Source organism: Camelus bactrianus, chromosome 7 (genome assembly GCF_048773025.1).
Source record: "Camelus bactrianus isolate YW-2024 breed Bactrian camel chromosome 7, ASM4877302v1, whole genome shotgun sequence".
NCBI lineage: Eukaryota > Metazoa > Chordata > Mammalia > Artiodactyla > Camelidae > Camelus > Camelus bactrianus.
Genome location: NC_133545.1, coordinates 80921082 through 80935276, shown reverse-complemented (window position 1 = coordinate 80935276; position 14195 = coordinate 80921082). Strand labels below are relative to the sequence as shown.

The 14195-nt window shown below is 39.6% G+C and overlaps 1 protein-coding gene across 23 annotated transcripts in view; it reads right to left on the bottom strand.

Moving 5' to 3' along the window:
• The window catches only part of SUGCT (succinyl-CoA:glutarate-CoA transferase), a 622687-nt gene that overhangs the window by 158928 nt on the left and 449564 nt on the right, over nt 1-14195 (bottom strand). For all 23 annotated transcript variants that reach the window (XR_012508284.1, XR_012508287.1, XR_012508285.1 and 20 more), the window contains one exon: nt 7992-8055. Coding sequence is in view for 3 of the 23 variants with exons in the window: in XM_074367691.1 (XP_074223792.1) it covers nt 7992-8055 (64 nt within the window). In the remaining 20 variants the exon portion in view is untranslated. The remainder of the gene's footprint in view (nt 1-7991; nt 8056-14195) is intronic.

The window sequence follows — 14195 nt, the reverse complement described above, 5'->3', positions numbered from 1 at the left end:
TTACATTCAATTAATTTATTCTTTAAAGAGTCATCATAAAGTCAGTATATAAATTTTGATCCAGAAGAAGACTTCTCTGGGTATGCAATGAAAGTTGGCAGCAGCTAATATAGCAAGGACTCAAGAATTAATCCCAATTAAAAAAAAAAAACAGTCATCAATAAAATATCATCAAAACAAAACAAAACAAAAAAAGAACTGACCCCAGAAAATGTCTGATCCACCTTTTAAGACAAAATTAAAAAAAAAAATGCTTTATCATCATTTAGCCTTCCACTCTTCCTGTGGCTTTTAATTTTTGTTTTTATTTTACTTTGATTTCTAGATTTAGTTTGACATTCAGTGGTCTACTCAAATGATTTCAAATACACCTCTAACCTCAAGGAACATTCAGCATAGTGGTACTTGAAAGAACACCCCAAATAGTGGATAAATCCACTTCCCTATTCACCCAGGAAAATTATTTAGCCTAAATATGACTTTCTAATAGTGAAAACAGCCCTGTACCCCCAGAACTTCATTGATAGCTTAGGACTGATTTGCAACATGAGTTTCTTGTCTTTGAGGCAGATTCACTTATCTTGGCTTCCAGGTCGATGAGGACAGTTGAAGAGGAACAACTGAGCTCTTGGCCACTTTCCCAGTCCCGAGTAACAGGAACACGAATTCCCTGAGCATGAAAGTCCAGCTCTCACGAAATATTTCTTCCTCATGGCACAGATAAGCATGGTTGATAAAGCTCCCTAAGTCATATCAGCGACAGTAACTTGGCTCTTAGGGCTTCTCTGGTTCCTGATGGAAAGACATTCCTGGGGAGGCTATTCACTCCTGCTGTTTCCTCCCTGATCTCCTAGGAAGGAGAGTCACCATGCTATTCATTTGTAACTGAATGGTAACAGTGTCCACGACCTCACCTCGTGGTAACACGACTTCCAGAGAAGGCTGCAGGCACTCAACGTCAACTCATCTGAGAATACGCTGATTTATTTAACTCTCAGTGCATTGCCATGGGTTAAGGGTTTAATAAAGTTAAAAATAATTGAGGACTTTGGGAAGTACCATGGCTAGTCTATTTGAAACTTCACTTCCCTGCCAGCTTTCTCTCATTCCGCTGACAGACTGTAGAATGTTCCTTTCATCTCTTTCCTCTTTTTACAGCTTAGCCTGGTCCCCAAAGGAGTATGCTCTTTCTAGAAGATAGATTACACACTATACACAATGTGAAAACTTTAGGCCCTCTTCCTGTTGTCATCTGAAAGATTTTTCTACCTGGAAGAAATAACTTACCTCACCTTTCACTCTCAGATTGGTTTTACTCAGAATTCCTTGCAAGGATCAACATATTTAAACCTCATAGAGGGATATAAGCTGAAACTTGCGTTCCTCTTTAATTTTTCTTTTTCCCTGTAAGACTTGTGACAGCTTTCCCCGCCGCTGCTATCCGTTATAGAAATTTAACTAAACTTTGAGGATTTGTGATTTCAGAAACATCGTCCAATTTCCAAGGAAAAGGGAAGAAAAAAAGCTAAAAGGAACAGGGCAAGCTGAAGGCTTGCGTAGCACAGAAGAGAAAGATTTGTAACCATGCAAGAGACTAGGTGGTCACTCCATTTAATATATGTACTTCAAGCTGGAAACAAACTTAAGAAGTAAAATAAATCTTTTTCAGAGAGCTTCCACAGGTAGCCTAGTCAGTTCATAAAAACATGCATACTGCTTTAAATTGTCACAGGGCATCTTTTTAGTTATCTTTCATCTAATAGTTTTTTTATCCTAATCATCATCCAGAAAATGTGTGTTAGCTACTTAGCTGGTGTAGAGCGTGCTGCTTAGATTTACGATGACAGCATCTTTGCCCTTCAGGAACTTACAAAAGAAAGGTGTTTCAGATCATCACTTATAAAAGGTCTTGCAAAACATTCATAAACACAGTATGTTAGATAATCAAATAAAGAAGTGCATTCAACTTCTAAAAAAAGTCACTATCAAATCCAAATGTCAACATTCCAATAATTTGGTTTGAGCTACATTAATTCATAGTGGTGACTGTTTTTCCTGCAGCCGAAGCCCACTAGCTAAAAATTGTTCCAGGTTCCCAATATGAATATTGAAATACTACGGGGAAAGAACTTAAGAAAAGTTTTATTTAAAAGAACTTGGAGCTGCAGTCTGAAAACACAGATCAGGGCAAGGGTAATTCAATTGAAATCCATTTTGCTTCCCTCTCTCAGCACTGACACACTCATGCTAAAACACTTCCCAAAAGTGCTGCTGGAATCCAATAACCACCATGCACGTTCATGGGGAAGTAAAGAAAAGGTTATGGTGAGAAACTTTAGAGCTACCCATCAAACTCTATTTCAGTGACATCCTTTGAAGTTTGGAACTCAGCAGCAAGGCTGTTTTGGCATCTACACAGTGCACAGGCTCTGGCTAAAACGCCGAAGGCGAGCAGTGTTATAAGAAGAAGACGCAACTGGGAAATGGCTCAGTGGAAACTGGCAGTCCATTGGAAAACGATAACTAATGTAAGCTCTTCCCACTGAAGTCAAGAATAAGGTGGTGTTTATATAGTGGCCAAACTCTTGTTGAAGAAATGTGGTCCACACTTTAATGTCTCTTCACATTTCAGCAATTAACAAAAACAGATTTTGTCAATTTCATGGTATAAAATTCAGGACATTCTGAGTTTTACCAAGATTTTCAGCGGAGTTAGGCGCGTTTGAAAAAGCAGTCAGTGAGAATACTGTCAAACTAGGTTGGCGTTTTCTCCCAGTCCCTCCTCCAGGTCCCACTTCCCCCGCAGACAGTGGAGCTCTGAGCCCTCAGCATCCAGCTCCTTTATGTTCTGATTTGTTTGTAATGTGACCATTTGCTCTACTCCAGGTAGCATTCTCCTCCTGGCCTCTGGCTACCTCCAGGGTAATCTCCATTCCAGCCCTTTCTCAGCGACTCCCGCACCACACTCAGAACCCTCTCATCTCTCCCTCAGCCCACACCAGGCTGGCCCGGCTGACGACTGGTCATAGTTCACGTGTCTGTTTACATTTCATTCTCAGGGACGCCCTTCCTGATCTCACACACTGGGTGAGGTATCCCTCATCTGTGCTTCCTGGTCACCCCCCGGTAGCCTCTGGCTCTCCATGGAAACGCTCATCTTACTTTTTTGAATTCATTGTCCAGAATAACAGAAATTTCCCTGGCAAACTGTAAGCTCCATGAGTGACTGGGCCTGTCCTGGGTACAACCCTATATGACCAGAGCTTCATAGCAAATGGAACACGCTGGGTTCAGTGAGTTTACTTGTGTCTGGGTGTGGGTGTTGGGTGTGTTTAAGGTTTTAGCACCCAACCAGGTTACCGTAGTTAATTATGAGCCAGTTTGTACATTCTGCTCACTGTGCTGACACTTGCGTCAGTAAACTAACGATGAACTAAAACTAACTACTCTGCTCCCTAGGGACTCACAGAATGCCACATTACTTAAGTTTGGAAAAGAGAGTTACAATGCACATTCTCACTAATACTCCAGTTAACAATTGGTTTTCTTAGTATCTCTCTACCTTTGACTGTAAAATAGGTTTTAAAGGTCAAATGAGAGAGCAGTTTAATAAACAATGTATGAAAATGACATACACTGTATGTTGACATACACTGGAATCATCATAACTATAATTCATACTTAGAGATAATCAGGAGCATTGACTAGTTTGCATGCTTTAACTCTGACATTCTGCATATGCACAGATGAACTGTCTTTCTTCATTGTTTTCTATAGATTGGAGTTGGTGGGAAATGATACGAAAAGGAACATGTTACAATAGATATAAATTAAAGACAGTTTAAACTATACTACTGGCTTCCTTTTGATATTGGTAATGAGTACAAATATTGGAACAATGTATGAAGTGCTGACAATAATTATTTAAATAACAAAAAAGGAATTTTGAAGAGATAAATAATTTCCCATCCCTGTTCAAATGATATTCATCATTGGTGAACCAGTACCTTTAAGGAATTAATCAATTAGCCATCTCCAATACAGGAGCGCTAATTTAGAACCTGAGCAGAGGCTGTGAATTTATACATCTCTAAAAAACATTTTGCAAAAAAAAAAAAGGTATTGCAGTAAATATTGTTCTTCAAGAGACTAGTTTCCAGTAATGACTGAGAGAGAAAATCCTTCAGGCAAATTAGTGCAATGTAGAGAAAATTCAGTACTGTTCATTAATAACAAGAAGTTCATTAATAACAAAGGAAATATAAATAAATAGTTTTAAGTAATCTCAACAATGATTTCCACTGTAAATATAAAGCTGCAGATACATATGTAAATCTGTAGAACTACACTTAATGAATTAAAAAACGTTTCCACTGGCTAACTAAAATACACTGTAGCATCAAGTCACTTTTAACTCCACATGACTTTCCAGATTCACCTCACTGAGGCATTGTGGGAGAATCTCAGTTATTTCTATGGCATTCATGAGTTCTCCAACGAGGACATCCCTTACAAAGAAAGGCCTATCATCAATAAATAAAATCAACAAAAGGGACAATCCACAGGAAAAAATTTAATTATTTACTGATAAATTCTCTTTGCACTTCATCTCTCTTGACCTGTCTGAGAAGCCTCTTACTGAATTAGAAAATACAGTATCAACTTCTTTTCTGACATCTCTGAGCAGAATTCTCTGCACTTTCATGAGTGCAGATGCACTGCCCTCAAAAGAAACTCAGATACTAATTCCCCAGATAATCTAAACACATCCATTTCATCTCAAATCTGAGACTTCCTATATATTGGTAACTCTACAGAAAGAATATAAGGTTCTCAAATCTGAGATTTCCTATATATTGACAATTCTATAGAAAGACTATAAGGTAAGTCAATAAGATAGACATACCAAAAAGATGCCTAAGTCCTACAGAAATTAAAGAAACAATAATAAAATTTTCCAAAAGGAAATTAAAAGGAGATTGCTATAGGTCTGAGAATTTTATTGTGGTAAATTGAATTTTTGGCCCTAGTTATTTACCCCTCCCTGTGCCCATGCCTTCACCATATAACTTTGCAGTTTCTTTCAAAAAAAGATAAATATTTCCCCACCTAACACTTGCTTTGGCCAATGGGTTGTGGGCAGAAGGGTCTGCTAGCTCTGCAAAAGGTGTTAAGTGGCACTGGGGTTTCTGTCTGCCTTCTTGGTCTTCTGCCATTGCTATGAGAAGAAATGTTAGACACATGGAGCAGAACTGGGCCTAACTCACACTGGAGCCAAGCCCAGCCAGAGCTGCATATAGAGGCAAAGCCACCCAGACAAGTCCAAGCCTAGATAAGCCATCCCCTACATGATCCACATGTATGGAATAAATAAACACTTATGTGTGAATGTCACTGAGATTTTGTGATTTTTGTTACACAGTATTACTGTGATGGTAGCTAACTGATACACTTATAAATTAAAGTAAGCAAAAGTGATATGCATTCCCCTTTAGGAATCTGAAAAAACTATTTCCCTTTTCCTGAGATTGACTAGTTGTTTATCAGGAAAGTTAGTAAATTCACACCTGATGGATTGAGAGAGTGTTACGTCCAATGAGTTCATCCTAGATTGGCCACTGACTTACTTTTTCCCTTATTACCATGCTAACAACTGCATTAACTTTCATATGTTTATCCTGTCCTCTCATGTGTTGGGGATATCAATGATGGTATGACCTCATCTGTAAATTTGTGGAACTAAATTAGATCAGAGGTTCTTGAATTGCTCTTTCGGGCCCATGGTTCCAAGGAGGTGTTTGGAGGAGTATAGCATGATAAAAGCAAAGGGAAAAAGGTAAAGCATAGGAGTGCTAACTTATCAATAGCAAAACTCAGTTTTGATCTGTTTCAAATAGTAAGACTTCATTTGAAAAATCAGTTCCACTATTAAAAAATTAAAGTTAAAAAACACTACTGGACAAAATTCTTTTTAAAGTCTTCTCATACTAAAAATGCTATGACTACATATTTCATTTTGAGTAACCCCTTCTCTTCCTTGCTATTACCATGACCCTGATTTAAGATACTGACCATCGCCTTAACTCCTGTAATAACTTCCTAACTTGACTCCTTGCTTTAAGTTATAAGTTGTGTCATTTCACTCCCCTGCTTAAAACTAGAGTAAAATGAAATTTAACCAGAAATAGACTCACAGACATAGAAAACAACTATGGTTACCAAAGGGGAAAGGGGCGGGGAATAAACCAGGAGTTTTGGATTAACAGACACAAACTACTGTACATAAAATAGATAAACAACAAGGACCTACTGCACAGGGAACTATATTCAATTTCTTGTAATAAGCTATAATGGAAAAGAATCTGAAAATATGTATATGTATATATATATACACGTGTGTGTGTGTGTGTGTGTGTGTGTCTAAGTTATCCTCTCAGAGAGGCTTTTTCTGATCAACCCAAACTAACCCAGGCCCCTTCCATCCTCATTACTCTCTACGACTGCACACTGCTCGTTCCCCTTCTTTCTGCTTATGACTTACAATAATAGGAACATTCGTGGGTTACTTTTATTTCCACTGTGTATGATGGAAGGGGCAAGTGGTCTGCTTTATTTTTGCCTTCCCAGGACCCAAAGCATTGCCTGGTACAAAGTACATGCCCAATAATATAAATAAATAAATGACATTCTTAGCTTTTATCAGCAAGCTTTTTTTTCACTACTTTTCTACCCCATACAGCATTTCCCCATTAACGTGCGTTCCCAGTCTCTGACATGCTTGTACCTGCCCCCACTCAGAGTTACCTCCCGTAATTCAGGTTTATGCTCCTTTTCATCCTGAATATCAGAATTTTCTCCTTCAGTCTGCCTTATTCATCCTACTTCCCTTTTCTTAATCTTGCTGTTGGCCAGTGGTCACCATTTGATCTGCTCTGGGGCGTTATTACCAAGCTGAACCTAAATCTTATCATTAGATTAAACCTAGAATGAGCCTGAAGCAGTTGTTCTGATAAACAAATGGAATCTGACACCTTTTGAAGTAAACGCTTATGCCACTTGACTGAGATGACTGAGGCATTTGGGGGATACCCAGAGTTCAAGCCAGGCGACTAGGACAGTAGTTTCAGGAAAACAATGACCAAAGTTATAATCTAACTGATTTCACCATTCTCTATCAGAAGGAAAGTTAAACAAATACACGTATAGTTTTTGTATCATCTAGAAAATAGCGACACAGTGGACAAGGATGTGGCATGTCTTTCCAGCAATGCCCAGAGTAGGGACAACAGATCTGAGGAATGCCATGATCCCTGGAGAAGTGAAGTCTATGGGGGCCAACAGCCTGATTGTAAGCTCTCACTACAGCTTGGATGCTCCGAGAGTAAGCATGAGACTTCTGGCTACTGCAAAGAGAACTCTTCCTGAAAATGACACAGTTGGCATTTGGGCTTAGACCAAAACATCTTCAATGAGTTTGTTGGGTAAGAGTCAACTTACAAAAATTCAATATAGTCTGGGTCAACTGAGAACATTTCATTTCTTGGTCCCCAAAGCTAAGATCCACACCATATTTCATGAAAAAAAAAAAAAAGCCCTGGCCTGAGCAGTCAGTAGCTTTCCTTGGTCACCACCTCTACCGTGTCTGGCTTTATTTCTCACTCTCACATGAACCAAGCATAATTTCATAATATTTTCCACTTCCATCGCCATCTATCTGTTGGCAATTACAGAAAGCACTTTTGTGAGTACATGATTACACAAAATGGAATTAGCAATAAAAGTGTCTTTTGTCACCGAGATAATCAGACATCCGTTAAGAGTGAAGACACAAGCCTACAGCCTCAGCAAACGTGGGTGTGGGTGTGATTCTAGGGTTCCCCTTTTATTCAGAATGAAAAGTCTGGACAAAGTCTTGACAAGCTGGTTGGGGCGTGATCAGCACAGGGAACAGTCAGTGAAGGAAGGTGTTAAGGAAAATAAAAATTTCAAACCTGGGACTGATATCTTTCCCGCAGTTGGATGCTTCATCTCCATGATGAGGCCATTGTGTAACACCTTAAAATGTAAAAACAGAGAGAAAAATAACTTAGAGAATAAAATTATCTTCAGCTTCAAGGGATATGGAAAGTCACCTATTCAGTCCACTGAAGTAAGACATGGCAGAACACAGAGATTTTTGAAATTTTAATTTGAAAGTAAATATTGGAGATTCAAATGCTTCCATTGTGTACTAAACCCAGTGAAGCCAAAAAGAATTATAAGATTCAAGGACTAGCAAGCTTCTAAAGTCTTCCCACTCCTAAAAATATTATTTGCTTCTAAATACAGGGTATGATTTCCCCCCTTTTGCCTCTGTTTTATCCTGAAAACAGTAAAGCACAGCCTCTTTCTGCATTCCCTCAAAGCAGGATTTGGCCAAGGTCAACTGCAGAAGGACAGGTTGGGAGAAACCAGAACCCGGAACAAAGGAGCCCACCAGGGTAGCACATGTGTTCCTGGCAATTTATTCAATGGGAGGTGCATGGAGTGGAGTGGGGAGTGGTCAGTCCAGTTTGAAAGGTGAATCAGAGCATCCAGAAGGCCCAGTGACTGCTGGAAGTGGACAAATCAGAGGTGCCGTGACAAAAAACCAGCAGAGCCAGCTGACAGGGAGCCCAGAGTAGGCCCGGCTCTGAGGCCAGAGCAGAAGATTGAAACCAGAGATGTTTTCAGTGGTAACAAGACCTTAATGATAAGACTAGGTTTCCAAACTAGGACTCCACCACCCTGGAGTCAGTGAGGAGGAGACAACTGAGGAAAGAAAAAACAAAAAGCCAGAAACCCCATCCTGGAGAGCTGAAGAGATGCTCAAGCACTGGACCAAGATGGGTATCTGGTATTCCATCAAGAACACAAGGCAGACTTGGTCTTGGGGTTCAGATTCAAGGCGGTTACTAGCCAGGGACACTCTATCAGTGCCCAACCAGCAGAAGTGTGACTAGAGGCTGAACCTCTTGGTTACTGAAACAGGGCTCCTTAAATCTATATACAGCAGAAAGGGCTGTAGCTCTTCCTACGGGGTGAGCAAGAAAACAGAACCTGCCAGAGATCCAGTTCCCTACAAGTGCAGGGAGCGGATGAGATGAGGGCATGGAACTAGATTCTAGAACATAAAATTTGAATTACTGGAGGCAAAATGTTCTGTCATACACAAACGAAAATGCTACAAAGTTGTTTTCTTTTGTTAGTTTGGTTTTTAACAACCGGGCTACCTGGTCTACCATCTCAAAGAATTCCCCAAATTCAATTTACTATGACTATTAACTGGATCTTCAGAGAGACATGTGGATGATGTAAATACAAATTATGCTACATCTACACTATCTGCCAAGTGCAGAGCGTCTCTCTTCCTAGTCTGTATGTGGATCTAAAGGACGGAAGTATTTCAGTGGCACGGTGAGCTCATGGACCACAATTTCATGCTAATATCCCAAAGAGTAGCTGTTGTGATGGTTCTATAGCATTTTGAGCTTCAGGTAAAAGCAGGATTTGCATATCCGCAGCCTTATCAGCATCACAGAGCAAAAGAGCATGAAAAAAATAAACTGGTAAATATGTTTTCTCACTTGGAAAACTCACGGAAAGAGGCCACATTCTTGGGTTTTATCCATTTGCCGTGAGCTTTTTGGTCACGTGACAGAACAAGCCATCAAGAAGACAACCTCCTGGGTGATTTTTTAAGGTCAGCATGATAGCTCTGCTGTGGCTAAATATTTCTGGCTTCCACTGTTTCTTGGGGAACAGTCATCACTTCTGGGGGTGATGCTCTCCGCACAACCACGTCAAGCCTCCCCATTAAGAGCGATGTCACACCATAAGGAGATTCTTTCTAGGGATGCCTTGCCTTTCTTTTGGAATTACCAGCTTTGCACCCAAGAGCTGGCCAGAGAAAATTCTTGCCAGTGTTGGAACTGTGCTATAATTTAATTCTGGTGTGGCTCATTCTCAGCACCCGCCCAGCACAGCCTCCTCCTTTGTGGGGGTGGGGGCTAAATGCCAAGACGAGGTGCTAAATCTCAGTTCTACTGAGGACAGGAACAAAAATACCACGCTAAATTTCACTCGAAACAATTATCTGCACACTGAATCATTCTTCTCTTCCCGTATCTCTGTTGCCCTCCTGACTACCTCTTGGTAATAACACTGCAGTGCTACTCACAAAAGACAAAAGTGAGTGTTCTTAGCTAAATATAACTTAACTGATAGTGTTAAAATTAATTAACGCTGAATTTTAAGCATGCCGCAAACGTTAAGTGTCAAACGTGAAAGGGTAGTCAGTAAAGGTCAAGGGACATATGTCAAAGTTTTATAAAGCGAAAGCTAGCAGTTGATTGAAGTTGCTCAGGGAAGCTGCTTAAGGAGGGTACTGACTGCCTCCAGCCCTGCCCCCACTGCCATCTATACGTGATCTTCCTGGCACGGAACTTTCTTATCTGACTGTATCAATTCCTTTGCAGGGAAAATTGTTCAGCTTTAAGCAGGAATCGAAATGCTTCGGATGCTTGCAAAGCATGGTAACCACAGTTTCTCCTTTGTGGGAGTATCTGTACCATTATGAGGGAAATAAGCTAGTCTGAGACCCCATCTTCAGAAAGAGTTGACTATATCCCCCTGCTTGGTTGCCACCCATCTTTTTATGTGAAGTCTGAGGTCCATTAAATTCCACAGGCTTTCTTCGTGCATCAGGTCAGATTATCTCAGAGTAACAGGCTGTGGCAGTGCTGTCCCTGGAAACCCTGCCTGATGACTCGGAATCTTGGAAAACTCTCCAGCTTTGTTTGTGGGGCGAGTCCTGCTCTGCTTAATAACGTATTCAAGAATCTCAGAACCTGGGCAGTCTGTCTGGATTGTAACATAAATCTCTCCTGCCACACTTCAGGCCTCTGTCCCATCCTAACCTCCCTGGAAATGCAGGAACTGCCACTTACCACCATTTATATGACATTTCTCTGGGAATAGTCACTAAATGTTGTTCTCTTTGCCTTTTCTCATCTATGTGCAACACCCGATCTCTTATTATCCTAACCTGGAAATTCAAATGTAAATTGTTTCCTTTTCTGACCACTAACAACAGAACGGGGACCTCAGCCTTAGGGACTTTCAACTGCCAGTTTCCTTTAAGGAAATTTCCTGCCTGGAACCTCAGTCCAGCCATTCAGGATATTCTTTGTTGTGTATTTGCAGCAATGTGGATGGACCTAGAGACCGTCATGCTAATGAAGTCAGAGAAAGACAAATATCATATGATATCACTTATATGTGGAATCTAAAAACATGACACAAAGGAACTTATTTACAAACCAGAAAGAGACTCACAAACATAGAAAACAAACTTATGGTTACAAAGGGAAACGTTAGGGGAAGGATCAATTAGGAGTTTGGAATTAACAGATACACACTACTATATATAAAAAGATAAACCACAAGGTTCTAATGTATAGCACAGGAAACTACATTCAATATCTTATAATAACCTATCATGAAAAAGAACATGAAAAAGAATACATACATGCATAACTGAATCACTGTGCTGTACACCAGAAGCTAACACACTGTTGTCAATCAACTACACTTCAATAAAAAAAAGGTAGATAAATAGATAAAGCAAAGGACCTTCCCGAGAACTCTGATGTGGATTTTGTCCTTCTTTCACTTATTTCATCCTCTTTAGAGCTTTCATGGTTTGGTAGCTCTTCTAAATTTCATTTCTTCTTGAAATTTCAAAAGCCTACTCTTGACAAGAATAGAATTGTAGACAGTGCACCAACCTCTTTAGCAAAGCATCAGGCCTATTTAAAATAAGGTCTCTCTTTTTTCTCCAAGAGTTTTACAGATTGACAGCCTAATGACAGAGTCAAATGGTAATGTATTAATGACGGGGAGAAAGAGTAAAATGTATACCTTAAAGTGATGTGGGAAATAAAAGTTTAAGTGAAAGAAAGAAAGTCTTTTTATAAAGTCCTATGGCGGGAACGGCAGGGAAAAAAAAAAGTCTGTAATGTAGCACTAGGAGAAAAAAATGTGAAAAAAAAAAATCAGTACCCACTATATATGCACGGAAAATCTCTACGGAAAACAAGATATCTGAATCAAGAGTAGAATTAGCAGAGTTAGTAGAACAGCAAGCCATAGTCAAATAAAAAGAGACAGATAGAGTGCTGGCATTAAATAACGGACACAAATAATATGTGTAAAGACCGTATCAAAAATCAATGCAATACCAACAGCGACATTAACAGTGATGGGCAAAAGAGAACTGACCCAGCCATTCGCTATGGAGACATAACCTATCCATTCAACTGGGTAAATATCACAGAGCACCAATACACTGGACAATATGAAAGGGCTAGGAGTTAAAAAGGTGAATGAACTGGCATTCACAGTGCCTATAACTAGGAGGTAGGCAATAAGAGACCGAAGCCAATTTTATACCACTGTTTAAGTTCCACAATGAAGGAGTAATAGCCAGTGAGCAACCAGTACGTAATTCTGTCTACCTTGGAAGGAAGCTGGAAAGTGGAGGTCAAGGAGGTCAGTAAAAGTCATAGAACAAAGATGATATGGAAATAAAATATTAGGTTGACAATTACAATGATAAATATGGTAATAGCAGCTATAGCTCAACAAAACTCCTTAAGGGTCAGGCATTGTATTAGGAGATAAAGTTACCTCCATTTAATCTTCTCATTAACTAGACTAGGTACAAATTACTATCACCTGCTGTTCTATTGATAAAATGATGGACGCTGAGAGACATTAAGTATGTGCCCAAGGTTTCATAATTAATAAGTATCTGACCTTGGATTATAATTTAGGTGCGTCTGATCCTAAACTCTTAGCCAGTTGGAGTCTTAGTGAAAGAAAAAAATAAATGAGCATAATCTGATTTACCATTAAAATAACAAGCTGATATGGTCAATTCTATAAAACAAATTAGTCAACTTACTGGGGGAAAAAAATCAGCCAAACAGATTGCTTGGCACCATGCAGCCCAATTAATTAATAAACTGAACTGCTCCCTTGGAGGTGGCCAATGGAAATTCTGGGACCCACAGAAACAAAGGCTGTAAAAGAGGAAGGATTTTAGTCCCAGCCTATCTCAGATTTTGAAGGAGACAGACCTAGAGGGTGACCTTGGGGAAGGCACTGAAGTATTCCAAGGCTCAGAACCCTCCTCAGTAAAAAGCGGGCAATGATACCTGCTTCCCAGGAGTTTGTAAGGATTAAGTGAGATGAGGAATGTACAGCAGTGAGCATGGTGCCTTGGACAGAATGTACTCAAAATAAAAGCAAACTGTTTATCATTATTGATAGACTAGGTTCACACTCTGACTCCACCAAACACGAGCCATGGGGCTTTGGGGCACATTTATTCGTGCCACGAACACATGTTAAATGTATTAACTAACAGTAATGACTAGTAGTTTGTATTAAATGCATATCAACATGTTGGACATTGTTAAGTGCGAAGGAAAAACTGGATCACAAACCAAGCAAGGCCCTTGCCTTCAAGAAGCTTATAGTCCTGTAAGCTTCATTCATTTTTTAATGAAATGGTATACATTGGTCTCTTATTATTATTAAATAATATCTGTTTAGTTTTCTGCTATTTTCTCAATGCCTTGAATATTACCTGGCACACTAGCTGGTTGATGCTCAGTAACATTTTATAGGGTGATTTGAATTAAATTTATTTATTTATTTATTTACTTACTTACTCACTTACTGGATTAAATTAAGTAGCAAGTGGCTTCTTTTCATTTTACTGTTGTATGTGGGCAGCGGGGAGTTGGAGGGTGTTCTCTGTTTTAAGCTTTTAATAAATTCCTAAAGTTCTCCAGACACAAAACTCTCACTGGGTCTCCAAAATCTGTTCATTATTTGGAACTTAGTTAACAAGTTCTTGTGTTGCCTTGGAATTCCTTCAGTTTCCTAAAGCTTTCCAGGAGACCTTGAATTTGTCCTAGATACTACACACATCCAAAGTCATTCCAGGGGCCATGCTGGGAAGCTCTTCAAGGGTCATGGCCATTACTCATGAAGAAAACCCAAAAAGGGTGACCTATGGATTCAGCAGAAGCAATAGGCACACACACTATATACGTGAAGTGAATCTACCACACTCGAAGAAAATAATCATAGCATTCTTCTTTGCT